Source organism: Calliphora vicina, chromosome 3 (assembly GCF_958450345.1).
Source record: "Calliphora vicina chromosome 3, idCalVici1.1, whole genome shotgun sequence".
Classification (NCBI taxonomy): domain Eukaryota; kingdom Metazoa; phylum Arthropoda; class Insecta; order Diptera; family Calliphoridae; genus Calliphora; species Calliphora vicina.
In genome coordinates, this window is record NC_088782.1 from 40,232,606 (window position 1) to 40,249,905 (window position 17,300).

General features: G+C 30.9%; 4 protein-coding genes across 4 annotated transcripts; 2 read left to right on the forward strand and 2 right to left on the reverse strand.

Moving 5' to 3' along the window:
• The first annotated feature begins 585 nt into the window (after positions 1–585).
• On the forward strand, positions 586–2,559 carry ldbr (lariat debranching enzyme). Its single transcript, XM_065504913.1, has 2 exons — positions 586–832; positions 913–2,559. Exons 1-2 carry the CDS (start codon positions 636–638, stop codon positions 2,405–2,407), a joined length of 1,692 nt encoding a protein of 563 aa, XP_065360985.1. The 5' UTR covers positions 586–635; the 3' UTR covers positions 2,408–2,559.
• A 284-nt stretch (positions 2,560–2,843) lies between these two features.
• Positions 2,844–3,962, reverse strand: LOC135954989 (2-aminoethanethiol dioxygenase). Its single transcript, XM_065505257.1, has one exon. It carries the CDS (start codon positions 3,862–3,864, stop codon positions 3,103–3,105), a length of 762 nt encoding a protein of 253 aa, XP_065361329.1. The 5' UTR covers positions 3,865–3,962; the 3' UTR covers positions 2,844–3,102.
• Positions 3,963–4,655: 693 nt separating this feature from the next.
• On the forward strand, positions 4,656–6,776 carry LOC135954574 (apyrase). Its single transcript, XM_065504764.1, has 2 exons — positions 4,656–5,919; positions 6,201–6,776. The coding sequence occupies exons 1-2, from the start codon at positions 4,826–4,828 to the stop codon at positions 6,496–6,498; spliced, it is 1,392 nt and encodes a 463-aa protein (XP_065360836.1). The 5' UTR covers positions 4,656–4,825; the 3' UTR covers positions 6,499–6,776.
• An 888-nt stretch (positions 6,777–7,664) lies between these two features.
• msk (importin-7 msk) lies at positions 7,665–16,286 on the reverse strand. Its single transcript, XM_065504763.1, has 11 exons — positions 16,014–16,286; positions 12,689–13,422; positions 12,447–12,623; positions 12,240–12,385; positions 11,847–11,956; positions 10,480–11,391; positions 10,244–10,420; positions 10,041–10,174; positions 9,776–9,975; positions 8,890–9,159; positions 7,665–8,823 (listed from the first exon to the last, which is right to left on the reverse strand). The coding sequence occupies exons 1-11, from the start codon at positions 16,101–16,103 to the stop codon at positions 8,627–8,629; spliced, it is 3,147 nt and encodes a 1,048-aa protein (XP_065360835.1). The 5' UTR covers positions 16,104–16,286; the 3' UTR covers positions 7,665–8,626.
• Between the last annotated feature and the right edge of the window lie 1,014 nt (positions 16,287–17,300).

The following is a 17,300-nucleotide window of genomic DNA, read 5'->3' on the forward strand; positions in this document are numbered from 1 at the left end:
GTTTAACCGAAAAAGTGTGTTTTTGAAAAAACTGGTTTCGATTATTGTCTTTTAAAAAAACCGGTTAAGCGGTTTCGGTTTTTTTCTTCAAAAAAAAGCGGTTAACCGGTTTATACTAAATTTTTATTTAATGGAAATTTAGTATTTTTGAATTCTTTATGCAATTATTTTATATCTTTTACGAAATGTCAAATGCTACAATTTTCTATAAAATAAATCAATATTTTTAAAAATGCTATCATAGTTTTTCATAAATATGTTTGAATGAGCTTTATACAAAAACGTCATACAAAAACCGGTTTGTCAAAAAACCGAAACCGGTGGACTTTACAAAGATGAAAAAACCGGTTTTCGGTTTTGGATACTCTACATATGCAACAAAATATACTATATTTGAAACACCCAGTAAATAAAAGTGTTGCCAATATACGATAAACATTGAATTATATGAAACACCCAGTAAACAAAAGTGTTACTAATCTAAATTACATGCTACTTCGTAAAGAAGAAGAAAAGTAAACAAAACGTCCAGCTTAGTTTATTATTAGCACAGATACATATAACTGCAGACGTATTTTAATCTATGATTATTATCAACTATTTATAAAAGTACATAATTTAAAAGCAATACAAAAATGAAAATCGCTGTCGAAGGTTGTGCTCATGGAGAGTTAGAAAAAATTTACGAAACTATACAGGAGTTGGAAAAGCGTGACAATATAAAGGTTGATATGTTACTGTGCTGTGGCGATTTTCAGTCCACCCGTAATATGGAAGATTTACAAACAATGGCCGTTTCCCAGAAATATCAAGATATTTGCACATTTTATAAGTAAGTACATTAATATTATTAATAGAAATATGAATTATATCACTAACAATATCATTTTTCAATTTGTCTATTTATTACAGGTACTATAGCGGAGAATTAAAAGCTCCAATGTTGACTATATTTATTGGTGGCAATCATGAGGCTTCCAACTATTTACAAGAATTGCCTTATGGTGGTTGGGTTGCACCTAATATATATTATTTGGGTTATGCTGGTGTTGTCAGAGTTAATGGTATTAGAATTGCAGGCGTTTCTGGCATATATAAAGGCCATGACTATTTAAGGGGACGTTTTGAGTTTTCTCCCTACTCAGAAAGCACCAAACGCAGTGTTTACCATGTGCGTCAGCTGGAAATATTTCGTCTGAAACAACTTTCGAGCAAAATTGATATCTTTATGTCGCATGATTGGCCCAAAGGCATATACAACTTTGGTAATAAAGAACAGTTGGCTCGTTTCAAACCATTTTTACGCGAAGAAATGGATAACGACCAGCTCGGCAGTAGACCTTGTGAGGATTTGCTTAATATGTTACAGCCTCAGTACTGGTTTGCCGCCCATTTGCACTGTAAATTTGCAGCCGTTGTGGAACATTCAAACTCGAAGTGCTGCGATGAGAAAACGGAAGCAAAGAACAACATATTTAATGAAAAAAATAACGATGAAGATGATACAACTCCAAAGGGATCATTTACAAAATTCTTAGCTTTAGACAAATGTTTGCCTAAGCGAAGGTTTTTACAAGTTCTTGATATTAATTCGGAAAACTATACTGACGATGAGGGTCATTTAAGATTTGAATATGATTTGGAATGGTTGACCATATTATATTTAACCAATCACTTGGTGAATGTCAAAGAATCGTACTATTATCTACCGAATGAAAAGAGTGCTAATGGTGAACGTTTCGACTTTACGCCTACAGAAGAAGAAATGCAAAATGTACGTAAAAAGTTCGAAAACGATCTAAAAATTCCCAATAACTTTTGTCGAACCGTTGAATCATTCGATCCATCTTCATATAGCAAAGGTCGGCATTTCGAACAACCAAAATCACAAATTAATCCACAATCATTGCATTTCTGTGATACGTTGGGCATCGATGACCCCTTGTCGTTAGCAATGTTGATGGGCGGTCATGAATTGAGTCATTCCAGTACACTTGATAATACACAAGATTCAGCTTTAAATGATTCTCTTCTACAGGACGACCAACAATCGTCTAGTCTGAATATCTCATCGGCATCAGTGTGTTTAACAGACAGCAGTCCATTAAAGCGAAAAAGTAACTCTGGTTTAATTCTGCCTAAACCGAAAATGGACGATGGAAATATTATTGTAAATACAGAGGAAATTGATTTGGATGATGATGACACGAATAAAGAAGATATTAAGGAAGATCTGCAATTGGAATGTGATCCATCGGATGCGTGTACAAATGATCAAACACAAATAGAAAGTACCACCAACGAGAAAGTACTTTCACCAAAACCTCCAATTAAAAAATTTAAAAGGCGTAATCAGGACATCTACCAAGAAAAAGAAGAAACAGATGAACTAAAAGAAACTTTATAATACCTACTGTAAGGTTTAGTAAAAATGTTGCATATAAATGCGTTCTATCATGTCCTTTAATTTTTAAAATTGTTTTTCAATATTTTTTTTATTATTTTACAACTATATATAATATGTATGTATATATAGAACGAAATTTTATGAACAATTCACATTCAGTAGTTTTATTTGGATACTTTATGGGCTTTTCGAATTTGTTTAATTTAATTAAACTCTTGATATTTCAAATGTCCCACAGTGGGGGACATTGGTGAAAGGTATACAGATTCGCTACAGCCCTCTATTTGTTTTTACAAAATTATTACCTTAGTCTCTGATAAATTTTATTAAAATTGGACTATTCATTTAGAAGTTACAGATTTATTTAGACTTTTTTTAATTTCCCCACTGTGCGTCCTCACCTAATTTTCATTATTATTAAAGAAAACTGAGAAAATCGATAAGAATTGGTTGAACTTTTTTAGGTTTTTATTAAATTATTGATGCTAAATAAATAATACAATTGGAAATAAATCTTTACACCTTAAACATTTATTGAGTGTGATGTTTGAACTTTATTTTCGTTCAATTGATAAAGTACAACTCCTATTAAATAACAAATACACAGACTTAAATAATTATTTGGCTTCTGTTTTACATCAATTCCTAAGCATTTTCTAATTATATCCATCGCTAGTCGGTCCCTGTTGTACGTATTATGATAAAACACTATAAGCTTCTTGTGAACAAAGAAATGCTGTTTCCAAAACAGATTCGTGAGCATTTGTTGTGTCACAATAGTATGTTATGGGAGCAGGTATGCGCTGAAGTGTCACTACTGTTCGTTTTTTGTCAGCATCACCACCGCTGTCGCCGGATATGTCCGGCTTTGTAATGACTTCATAAAAAGTACATCTTCTACGACCAATGCCAGGCACATCAGCATCATACGGCGGTGATAGAATATCAAAAAATGCAGCAACACCGCCATCAGCTGTAATCTCATGATAGTTACATTCTCTAGGCGTTAGCAGGGTGCACTCCATATTCGGATTCATATATCTTACTTCTTCCTTTACAACGTTTACCTCTTTTATGTTTTGCTTGTAATTCATCGGATCATTTGTCTGCAGGTCCTGAGTGTAAGATTGTATTTTCAATTGACCATGTAAGACTTTAAGCAAACCGTGCATACAAGGATGATCGTGAAGGGGCATTGTATATCCACCTCTCATTATAAAGACGCTCATTGAAACTGTTTCATTTTCAAATATGTGCATAAAGGTACATGGTGCCCTGCCATGACGCTGGAACACATCATCATTAAACAGTTCTTCCTGATTGACTTGTATATCCCGGTATGTGAGTTGATCTGTCAACTGTTTCAATAAAGCTAAATTACTTTTAAACCCCGTTTGATTGGCTCTGTCAAACGTTTTTAAAGCTTGCCGCAGTACATTTACAAAATGCGAAGACATTCTTTCATGTAGCCACAGCAACAAATTCCAAAAACTTTCCTTTTTTGCTGATATTCTACAAATTGTCCATAAGAAATTCTAATAAAAACAAAACAGTGACCAAGGAGAATTCAATAAACGGTGAGAGCGATTATACAACAAATACAATATTTACAAAAACCACATGCAATTTATGTTGGCAGGAAATGTCAAAGTCTGTCTGTTGTTTTTGTTGCTTTTACATTTAAACAAGTGAAGAAAAAATAGCTGTGCTATAGACAGCACCTAATAATGAATACGCCATGACAGTGACAGTATTGCAATGTTGCCATCAAATTAATTGTAAACTACACATGACTGCTTCCTAAATTACACTTCAGAAGAAAAGTTAGACATCGAGTGGCAACACTGTTATTATAAATGGACTCATGGGCAGATTTTTTGATCATGAATTTATTTAGTTTGATGACCCCAATGAGCGGAAATTTGCTCCTAAAATATGGAAAATATACGCCTAAAATAAAGATAGACCAAAAAAATTAAAAAAATATGCATAACAATTCGAATTGCTGTAAAGTATAATTCAACGATAATTTTCATTTCGTTTTCCTGTTTGTCTCTAGATCCACACTTTTCATCAGGACAATTCTCCTCAACTTTCTTAAAGTGCCATTAAGCTAGATGTGAGTGGTATATCCGATACGGTATTGCCATATTAAAATTTCTTAAATTAGCACATCTCTAAACCAGTGTCATAAAGATGGAAACAGCTGACAACTAGTTTTAGTTTGAAAAAAAAAATATAATTAATGTTTTTTTAATAAAAAACAAAAGTAAATTATCATTAAGAGCACATGCAAAATACAACGAAAATCAATTAGTTATTAAAATTTAATTATTACGTGTAAAATAAACTATAGTTATTTGAAGTTATTATGTATGTGTATGAAAAAAAAAGTTCGTAAGAAAAGATTCTTGCTAAATGAATAATTATTTGTTTAATGCTAATCATAAAAACACCGCCACGACATCAATTGCCTCTACATCATCCACGAAACATCAGCAATATTCTTATCGAGAACTGAACAGTAACAATAGTACACCTAGAACATCCCATCAACACATAGGGATGTATAGTCGCGATTGGCGTTCCGCATTGCGGACGCCGCCAACATATCGCATTGGCAATAGAACAGTACGTTTTAATTATCATATAGCAATGCTTATCGGAGGCGTATGTGCACTTTTCATATTGTTTTATTATGTGCGAGGGAGTACGTCTTCGTCGGATTCGGCTTGGCTGAAAAACTATGCCAGTTCCACAAGTGGCCATCGGGTTGTGGTTAGTAGTAGCAGTATTATGAACAGTAAAGCAATGGTGGATGATGAATTTTCTTCATATAATAGTACGTATCCGCTGACACAGCCTGTAGTGGGGAGACCAGGAGTGATAACATTTCGTATAGCTATGGTGGCTGACTTAGATACAAACTCAAAAGTTCAAAATAATGGTGCTACCGTGTGGAGAAGTTATCTTAAAAAGGGTCATCTGTCTTATATAAGTTCGAAGGATGAAATAATTATCAATTGGGATAGTGGAGAACCGTCAGTACTTGAATCAAGTTTTTCTCTGAAGGGACGCGGTATGGAACTCTCAGAAATAGTAACTTTTAATGGTAAAATACTTAGTTTTGATGATCGCACTGGTTTAATATATGATATAACGAATAACGATAAACCCATACCGTGGCTAATACTGCTCGATGGTAATGGACATAATGCAAAAGGGTTTAAGTCAGAATGGGCTACAGTCAAAGATCGTTTATTATATGTTGGTTCAATGGGAAAGGAATGGACGACGGGGACAGGAGATTTTGAAAATGAGAATCCCATGTATGTTAAGGTAATTTCACCTTCTGGCTCAGTGAGATCCTTGGATTGGTCGTATAACTTTAAAAGATTGCGGCAAGAGTCATCGCAAATAACGTGGCCGGGCTATATGATACATGAGAGTGGTGTTTGGTCGGCAGTTCATAAAAAGTGGTTTTTCCTACCAAGAAGGTGTTCAAAGGAAAAGTAAGTAAAAAAAAAAACAAAAGCTATATACGCCGCTGTTCTGTAGATCGAATGATTTCAAAAACGAATAATAGTCAAATTGATCGTCTTTGCACATTGAAACAGTTTTGTTTACTCGAAAGTAAAACGAGTTAATCAGGTGAATTCGACTCACAGACACCAACATATCTGAATTCGTTTTAAAACAAAAAAACGGTACTCGGATTCGGTTTACAGAACAAGGGGATATAATTTTTTAATTAAAAAGCTAATTTGACTTTTTTTAATTTCCTCTTAAAAAGGTACAATGAAACTCGAGACGAACACATGGGTTGTAACGTTTTAATCACAGCCGATGAAGATTTCAATAAAATCGAAACAGTGCCATTAGATATAAGTAATACTCAACCCACGCATGGATTTTCTTCGTTTAAATTCATACCCGGCACTGATGATCGCATTATTGTTGCTCTCAAAACCGAAGAACTTAATGGAAAAACTACAACATTTATAACAGCATTTGATATACATGGTAAAACATTGTATGCAGAGCAACATATTGAAACGGAACTAAAATACGAAGGATTCGAATTTATTTAGTTAGTATTGCTGATTTGATATTCTAAAAAAGTTTAAAATTATTTTATTTTGTTGACTTGTAAGTTTTTCCTTTGTATGTTTACAAGTAATGTATGTAATTTATTTAATTATTTAGAAAATGTATTTTTAGACATTTTAAATTTGTATGTACAATAGTTAATAAGTTTGCGTTTTACCTAATGTGTGATTTATTTTAAAATAATGGTGAAAACTCATCTGATTCCTAACAGATATTAATTATAAAATTTGTAATAAAAGAGAGAAGTCATCATGAAAAACTGTTCTTATTTTCATTTATTCATTTTCCGGATTAAATCACCAATGTATACATATATGTATATTTGAAGATAAATATTAAAAACCATTTTTGGTGAAAAAAAAATGTTGGTGAAAATTTTAGCCAAAAAATTAAGCTAAACTAATTTTTGGTGAAAAAGAAAAATATATAAAAAACATTTAATGAAAAAATTAGGTGAAAAATAAAGTCGCGGTTTTTTTGCTTATTATCAGGCATTTGTGGCTGATAATTTGAAACAAATTATTTTTGTTGTGAAAAATCGATGTAGTCGCTGTTTTATTGCTTATATCACAGTCATTTGTAGGCCGATTTTAAATTGCAACGAACCAGGTCTATACCCGATATACTAAATATAGATGTGTCAATCCTGTTTGTAAGTTATTTGGGGGATTCGGAAAGTTGATTTCAACAGACTGACGGTAATGGCTATATCGTCACCTTAAATGCAAACGGACGTAACTACGCAAAAATTCAAAATCGAGTTTTTTATTTATTACGGATTTTTTATCATACTACATGCTCACGCAAATTTTTAGACGCCGCGATCAAATATTACAACTTTATTAAAGAAATTCAAAAAAATGCCAAGAATACTTTATTAATATTGATTTTATAACGATTTTTGCTCTTCCTGTAAAAAAAAAATAAAAGTTACGTCAGTTTGCATTTAAGGTGACGATATATAACGATCCAGAATACATACAAACGGAATGACAAACATATGCATATATACCCGATATTCCCAAATTTGAATAACCGAATCTGGACGATAGCAATGATCGCAAATGAAAGAATGTAGAAATTACAAACGTAATGACATACCTTTACCACTCATGGTGAAGTGTATAAAAAAACTCTGCAACACAAATATTTTAATATACGTTTTTTTATTTTTACATGCATTTTATTATATAGTAAGTATGTATATCGTTTTTCATCGAATATAGATAATAGCAAAAATTTTAAATCTTTATTCCAGCAACTACAATTAAAATAGAAAATGAAATGTACACTTAATAATGTATAAAAACGTTTAATTGAAACGCATATATTTTTTAGAAAGTCGTTAACCTGCTTAAAAAATATATACATATTTTTTTAATTGTATTATAAGTCAACGTTGTGTGTCGATAAATTTTACAATTCGCAAAATTATAAAAAAAAATAAAATAAAAAAATGAGCGGTTTAGGAAATATTAATAATGCCTTGGTGAGACAGTTAATTTACAGTATATTCATTCTCATTCAATGAGATCTTGCATAAATATGTGTAATTCTCTCTTACATTAAAAGTAATAATTGCAACAATTGTTTTTTTTTGTTTTGAAAAATTAAAACAGAGTATATTAAGATATAAAAAAACCAAGGACTTGTTTTTTTACATTTTTAGTCTTAAATAAAGATTGAAAAAATTCAATATGTAATTGTTTTACTATAAATTATTTTGTTTTTTGGAATATTTTTTTTACATAACCAAAAGCGTGCAATTACTACAGTTTTTTTTATTGGTTCTTTGTTTTCATAATAAATATACATTAGAAAGAAAATTACAATAAAATATGTTATAAATTAAAAATGTTTCTTCTTTTACTTTAATTTGAAGTATGTATGTAGTTTTCACAATCTTTTTGGTTTTCGTAGAAAATTGGACAGATTTATAGAGGTTTAAATTTCATTAAAAAATACTAACCCAAGATTGTGAACATTTATATTTACTTTAATGATTCGTTTTATTTGATTTTTTTAACTAAAATATTTGTTTCATCGTTTTAGCAAATGTAAGATTACGGGGAAAAAAAATCGGAAGAAATCTTTAGCCGTTGTGTGTTATTATGAGCCAAATTTAAATGAAGATGGTACAGTTTGTTGGGTAAATGAAAAACCGCCACGTTTTTCAATCAATTTCGATTCCTTGGCAGCCTTACGTTGATCGGCTGTAACAACAACTTCTTGCAGTGCTTTAGCTTGTTCAGTCGTCAAACCAGAAGTGAGTACAGCATACCAGGCTTGGTCTTGAGTAGATAAAGCTAAAATAAAAGAAGGCTCAATATAAACGATTGTGTTTTTAGTGGTTGGATGTTTCGCTATTTTACCTGAAATCACTTCTTTGAAAGTGACATATTCATCAATAGCATTTTCATCTTCTTCTTCGTCCAGAGGAGTTGTAAAACCTTCTAAAGCGGTTTCATTTAAATCATCAATGCTTTCTTCTTCTTCATCGTCAGACTCTTCGTCATCGTCCTTAATAACCGCCTTCATTTCAATACCGGATTCAGCTGCTTTAGTTTTACTGAATGTAGCAATTTGCTCTAAGTAATCTGGGGCAAACTCATCGATTTCATCTTCATCGCTGGACAATGCTTCTGCTCAAGTATAAATATATAATAAGAACAAGAAATAGAGCTATATTCGTCTGTCTATATACCCTTCACCAAAATATAATTTAAGATAAAGATTGAAAACAACTTTTGTTGAACAAAAAAAATTAAAGAAACATTTTTTTGGTGAAAAAAAAAATTTTTTTTTGGTGAAAAAAAAAAACATTTTTTTGGTGAAACAAAAACCAGAGAAATGATGATACCCGCAAATCAAATTTTTGAAATTAACTCTAATGTACATATATAAATAATGTATGTATAAATCCATTAACTATAACGATATTGAATATGAAATGATATAAATAGTTAAAAAATCGAAGTAGTCGTGGGTTATTCCTTACATCTCTGACATTTGTGGGTCGATTTTCCGTATTTAAATAGTAACCGAACCAGGACTATAGCGGATATATTCATGTATGTTATTTGGGGGCTTTTGAAAGTCGATTTTAATCAGCCCCGCTATCTATAGTGATCCAGAATATATATAATTTATGGGATCGCAAATGAAACATTTTAAAATTAACGGAATCACAAACTGAAGGTGAAGGGTATAATAAAATCAATTTTTTTTTGTAAAATTTCATCTTAAAAAAATATTTACCTTCACAATCGTCATTTTCCTCTTCCTCCTCTTCTTCTTCTTCTTGAGCACGCGATTCATAAGCACGTTTCAAGCCGTCGAAGAGTAAAATTAAAGAGGGTATAATTTTACTCGAAACTTCACTCAGTACAGTTGGCTTAGCTTCACCCAATGAAATAAGTGTACACAAACCCAAAACGCACAATTTACGATCGTGAATACTAAAATTGTTATACAATAATGTGAATTTCTTTTAATCTACATACAAATTTAAATTTATATTTACCCTAAGAAACAATCGGTATCCAATATCCATTGTTTAATGAAATGAGACGAAATGGGTTCGCCATTGGGTTGAGGCATTTTATCCAAAATGGATAGTAACAATTGAGGATTATAGTATAAAGCAGCGATGACAACCTTTAAATAAATTCAATACCAAATTTAATACATAATGTTTTACGATAAAATATCTACAAATAGTATTACCTGCAAACACATAGTACGTAATTCAGAAGATTGCACCTCTCTTGTTAGACGTGATAAAGCCAATTCCACAAACATGGGAATTACAGAATCAATTTGTCCCTTGCATTGCAAAATAATAACCTCCAAAAGTTTAGCAGCATGACACTCAGGATCTTCACCGGGATTGCTGGTTAACATCTAAATAAAAAATGCCTAATTAATAATTAATTAATAAATATTAGTAATTATTAACTTACAGATTTACACATATCGTACATGGCCAATAAGCGATTTGGATTCGAAAGGAAAGCTGGAGTATCAATTGTCACATAGTTGTGTAAAGCTGGCATCATATCAATGAAATAGTCCATGCCGTCTTTTTTGAATACCTGGTAGATAAGTTCCAACATTTGCCACATTTCAGGTGAAATTGTTTTCGATGTCAGGTCAAAGACCAAAGAGAATGTCTCTTCATAGAAATCAGTAATGTTGTTTTGGAATATATGTCCTACAAGATTAATTACAATAGGATGTAAATTATTCATTATTTCAGGATGCTCCTCCATAACAGTAAGCAATGTTTCGATGGTGTTCAATAGACCCATGGCCGTTATGGCCTTTTCGTCGCCACCGTCTTCTGATTCCAACACATGACTGAATGTGGTAGCCAAATGTTGGCAAATTTCCATTGCTACTGGCAACAGCTGTTCAGCAAAAGTGCATACGATTTTCTGCAATACATTTGTCAAATCTTCGTTTTCTGTTTCGCGTATGATGGTCAACAATTCTTTTGTGATTTCCTTTATTTGTGCCTCGCAATACGGAGCAGCGGCATCTTGTGAACTAAGGAACATTTGCAAGCCAATAGCAGCTTCGACCTTGACCGGTAATTCTTTGTCGTTCAACAGACAATTGGTAGTTAAACGCATAATTTCTCCCAAAATTTGAGGATTTTTCAATTGGATGTCACAGAAATAGTGTAGTACCCAACAGGCACGTGCACGCATATGACCGGCTGGATTTTGGAATTCGGGGAATACATAAGTGGTAAGCATGCTTTCAACCTGATCGCGATATATGCGTTTCTTCAATAAAACATCAGCTAAAGTACCAATCATGTGTAATGCACCATCTTTTTGTTTATTATCAGCATTTGGTGATGTTATAATCTTTCGATAAGGAAAATAATTATTTATATAAGCATGTACATATGTAGTTTATGAACTAATTTAATTTAAAATTTGAATTAAAACTTTTGCAATATTTGGCAGAGCTGAATGTTACGTAACATTTAAATTTATTTATTGATATTAGCGCTATAAGAATCCAACACACAGTTAGATTAAAGTGCAAAGTTACTACTTCAAATTTTTATGAAAATTTAATAGAAAATAAGTTAGAATACACCATTTACATGAAAATGTTTTGCATTTTCCAACTAAAATGAAGATTTTTGGAGAACTCAAGGTCTTTTAATCAGCGGGAATCGGACTTGGCATTTTCAAACATAAGTTCGAATTTGTTTTCGAATTTTCGATCATAACATTTTAGATTATTTTTCTTTTTGATATTCTGGACAATATATTGCATTGGATTTTAATAACAAAAATATTTATAAACTTACCTGCATAATAATATTCATAGCTTTGGGTAAAATGCCCTTGCGTTTCTTGCAGCATGAATGCAATAGAGACTGAGCAGCTGGAACAGGAGTAGCGTAATCTTCAAAAATATCTGTAAGAAAATTAAAATTATTTTATATATCTTATAAACATAATTTAATTTATTTAATTAAACACTTTAGTCCAACTACACCATTTTCAAATGTATTTAAGAAATATATTTCTTATTTTTTTCCATTTGTATTTCAGAAAATTCTAATAGAAATATAAATGGAAATTTCTGAAATAGCATTACAAATTTCCGAAATTCATACAACGTCTGATCTTAATTTCATTTACAAATCATAAAGCGCTTAACCAACTAGATATATTTTATAATTGATTTCAATACGTACCAAATTTCAGTTTGATATATTCATGAGGATCCGTTTCCCACAATTCTTGATCTTGATCTGAGAAAGACATAATAGGGAACAAGACATCTTGAATAATTGCAACCATGTGTGGTTTAATCAACTTCCAAGAGAAGGCATGGCTCACACTAATTAATTTAAAGAAAATCTTTTATGATTTGTTGTGTAATTTTGTGATTTAAAACTTACGCATTCTTGATATAAGTCAAGTTATCAGTTAGAACACGTGGCGAAACGTAAATGCGATTGCGATATTGATCTAAAATCTTGAGTAAAACATCTAAGACTCCTTGGGTAAATGTGGGTAAATACCATTCGGCAAACTTTTGGTATTTTTCACTAACAACACTACGTGGACTTCCATAACTAGACAGAAAATTATTTATTAAACATTTTTATTTTATTTCCATTTTAATTTATTCCAAACATACCGCTCGAACATGCGCACCATAATGTGTAAAGCCCACTTCTTAGTTTTCCACCAGGCAAATTCAGGCTTTTCATCATCATCTAAATGAGAACAATCTGGTACGGGACGATCGGCAATTTGACGACAAATTTCCATCCATTGGGAAAACGTTTCCTTTGTTATTAAATCCAATGGCAAACTGAACTGTGTCAAAGCGTAGTAAATTTTCAAAATTTGCTTTTGCATTAACACCGACTGCTCCGTTTCATTGTTCATTAAAGTGAGCATAAGTTGGTAGATCATGGGCAATAAAAGATTCATGGCCTCGTTGAGGGGAACGCGCTCCTCCGCACGTTTATATTCATAGGTTTTAACCAATTGATACATAGTAATTAGGGCACCATTCCAGCCATTCATATCGGGATTTTGTAAATAAATGCTAATATTGTCAACGACCTGCGGCCAACGTCCGGGAAAGTCATGTTTAATAATATGATTGACGCACACAGACAATTGTACTCTAATAATTTCTGGTGCATGCACAATTGCATCTACAATGGAACTGCGAATCATAGCACGATCTTGTTCGTGAATTGAAAAAGGTATGGGTTCGCCAGGTGCTACCTCATGGTCAGCCCAGCTGCTAGAGATAATATTTTTCATGTATACAGCTCCAGCCTGACGAACAGGTTGATCAACTGTATTTTGCATAACAATTTGTAAAATTGTTGGTACAAATCCAATAATTTTATGGATCTTAAATAACAAGAAATTTATGTATAATTTAATTAATAAGTTATTAAAAAAAAGAAAGAAAAGAATATTCATTTAATTAAAGGGATCATAAAAGAGCATTGAAGGTAGAATCGACTAAAAAGAGAGATAAAAATTTGTCTGATTCATTGTTCTGTTGTTTAATAAACGAACAAAGATGTGTATGTACTAAAGAGTGTTAACTTTTAATTATTCTACATGATACGTCATCTTGTACATTGTAGAACCAATAATGAAAATGTTTATAAAAAATAAATGAAGAGAGAAATTTCTATATAGACAAAGAGTTCTTTCTGAGTAGTTAGTTGCCTTGTGTGGAAGTGGTTCAAAAACCATTAAAGCATTTTATTTAATTAGCCACCACGTGCTGCTTAAATTTTAATTATATTTTGTGTGTACTTATTGAATCATATGTACATATTTTACTCCGGCATTTTATAAGTTCACTTAATATTTTTCCCAAATTTATTTTCCATCAATTCATTTTTATAAGACATAGGTACTATGCTAATTTATTTGTGTATTGGAAATTTTGGGAATTGGAAATTTTAAAAATTCTTACAATTTTAATTCCATACAATGCTAATTTATTTGGATATGCAGTACCCAATGGAATTGGAAAGTTTAAAAATTCTTTCAATTTTAATAAGAGGATAGAAAAACAACCCGTCGTTGGTTTTTATTTTGGTTTTGTCGTCTATCTGAAAGCCTTATTTATTGATCGTTCAGTTTTTAAACACTAGGATTCCTTGCTGGTGCGATGAAAATGTATTTAATTCCACGACTATAATGAAATTTAGGTAATATTTCATCAGGTTTTAGAATAAGTTTATACATTGAAAATAGCTCCTAACTTATTTAACATTTTAAATGTCTTCTATAATTACCTGATATCTAAGATATACAAATAATATAGTTGGTCTTTTAAATTTGCAATTGCAATTGATAGCGATAATTTGCGATATAACTTAGAGTAAATAATCATTCATTTATTAGTAATAAAAAGATCAAAAGGCCACACCCTGATCAAAACAAATACTTCATATTTTGGATTTTAGAGATTTCGAAAATTTAAAAATTCTTACAATTTTAATAAGTGGATAGGTAAAAATATCTCGTCATTGTGACATTAAAAAGTTTCATGTTTAAATTTTCAATTTTTGGTTTTTTCGTCGATCTGAAAGCCTTATTTATATTGATCCTTCAGAATTATCAGAAGATTAATGTGTATTTTTGTATGGCTTTCATGTAAAAAATAAATATTTCCTTTGCTCTCCTGAAAAGTTTTTAAAATGTATTTAATTCCACGACTATAATGAAATTTAGGGAGTATTTCATAAGGGTTTCGAATAAGTTTTAAACGTAATTGATTTATATACTGAAAATTAATACCTCCTAACTTATTTAAAATAATAAATGTCTTCTATAATAATTACCTGATATCAAATATATACAAATAATTTAGTTGGTCTTTTAAATTTGCAATTGATAGCGATCATTTGTGCCATAAGTAAGCGTTAAATAATCATTCATTTATTAATAATAAAAATATCAAAAGGCCACACCCTGTTCAAAACAAATACTTCATATTTTGAATACTATTTGTTTAGCTTTCAATTCAAACACAACTGATATACAAATTGTATGCAGAAAACATTTTCAAGCAGTTTAATAAATTGAAAACTGGATATGGTAAATATCTGAAAGATCTTAATAAACAAATGCTAAATATCAATAATTAAAATATATAGGTCATATTCGTAATACAATTTATGAAATATTTGCAAAACAAATATTGTGCTAGACCATCACAAACATTTTAAATGGGTTTTAATTTATTTTACTCAAATCAACTTGTTCAAATAATTCAATATTTTTTACATACATATAAATCTTTATTATCTCTTTCATAAACATAATTTTGGAGTAAAACTGTTTAAAAAATAACAATTACATTTAACGACATTTTACTAGAAATTGCATTTTTTTAATGTGACTCTCTTGCATCGAGCAAATGTTTGCATAATTAAATCATAAACAAAAGCGCTACATTGTTAGCATTGATATGTGTCAAAGTTTGTTTTCATTTCTAATTAAATTTTGCCAATTTTCTTCTACCTTTTTCTGTTAAAATTCGTACACCTTTTTGGATGTACAAAAGAAATGATAAAGTAGAAAAGCATAGAAAATATAAAGAATGAAACAAATGTCCTTAGTAAAACCATTACAAGAGGACATACATATTTCGGAAATAATAAATGCACTTTCAATTAGTTCTTGATTTCGTGCATTATATGTTGTAAAGATTATTAATAAATAACCTTAGGAAATTCTTAAGTATTGAATATATGGAATTACTCTTAAAAAGCACATGTTTTCTTGTGCATGTCATCGTAGGCAGAATAAGAAAAAGCAAATAACACTTTAGCCTCAAATTGTACACTCACTCCCACAAAGTAACGTCATCCGCCATTAAGGCGGCCGAGCATATTGTTGTTTTGTATAAAAATCCATACAATCAATCGAAAATTAACATGCATTTTCATGTAAGAAATATATTTTATTGTACTAACCTGTGCCAATTGCTCCTCTGCCGCCTTCCTCTGTTCAGGATTTGGATCAATTGTTGCACGCAACAATTCTGTCAACTTTTGTGGATCCATATTTTGCTTAATTCTTTAATATATTATGTTCACGAATTAATGCAGTAGCTTAACTACACAATTAGCGTTTAATTATTTCAATTAAATAATTAGAAAATGTGCAAATAACTCGCGAAAATTAAGAAAAAAAATATGAATCGTATAGCGACAACGGGAAAACGTGTTAGCACCCGCGAGCCGACAATTTTTGTATGTAGTGTTGATAAAATTAAGAGTAATTAGTATCCACAGTTGTATTTAATAGTAGTAGAACGCCTTATGTCAAAAATGTTTTTCAGTAGAGCTGTAATTTTGAAACCGGATGTGATTTATTTGTATTTGAATATTTCGTTATTTTATTATTAGTACATTTTTTTAAATAGATAGTTCTTTAATGTAACTATGTAAGATATAAAAAGTGTTCAACAAATTCTAACTAAATTTATAATTTAGTATTAATTATTTATATCTTTATTATAATTTTTTATTTTTTTATACCTCTTCAGACGTGAGCGGATAGTATTAGACCTTTTATGTATTTTTTGGCATATAAGCATACCACAATAATCCTTAAACTCCTGCGGATAGGATTGATTCAATCCTTTTACAGTTAAATTACTTATGAACTTTGGTATTTGATTTTCCTCATTGCTATAATGGATCAGATAGCATTTTATATGGTGATGACTCGTTAATATACGCACACCACGCTAATCCTGTTATGGCCCTGGAATGTGTTTCGGACATCCTCAGGTTTAGTAATGAGTTTTATATATGTTGAATCTGTAATTTTTAGTTTATATCCTTTTTTGTTTCCAGCAATATAGACTCTTTAATGTCAAGTAACAATACTATTAAGATGTAAACTGAATATCTGAAGTCGAAATGTGTGCGTAACTGTCGAAACTGTGAGATATAAAGGGCAAACATTGGTTACAAAATTTTAGATACACGCCATTAAAGTGTCTCAGACCACTAGAACAAGAAATGTAGGAACAGAATTAACATATTCCGAGAAATATTAAAATTAAATATATTTTTACTTAAAATATATCCATATTTACTTGAATTTGAGTTTTTGTATTCGTACGATACCGTTAACCTATTCGAAGGTATGACACACAAAATTTAATTTTTTTTACGGCAGTTTCAAAACTCCATTTCAAATTTAAAAAAATGTTGGTAAGATTATGCTGAATTCCCAATTATTGATAAATT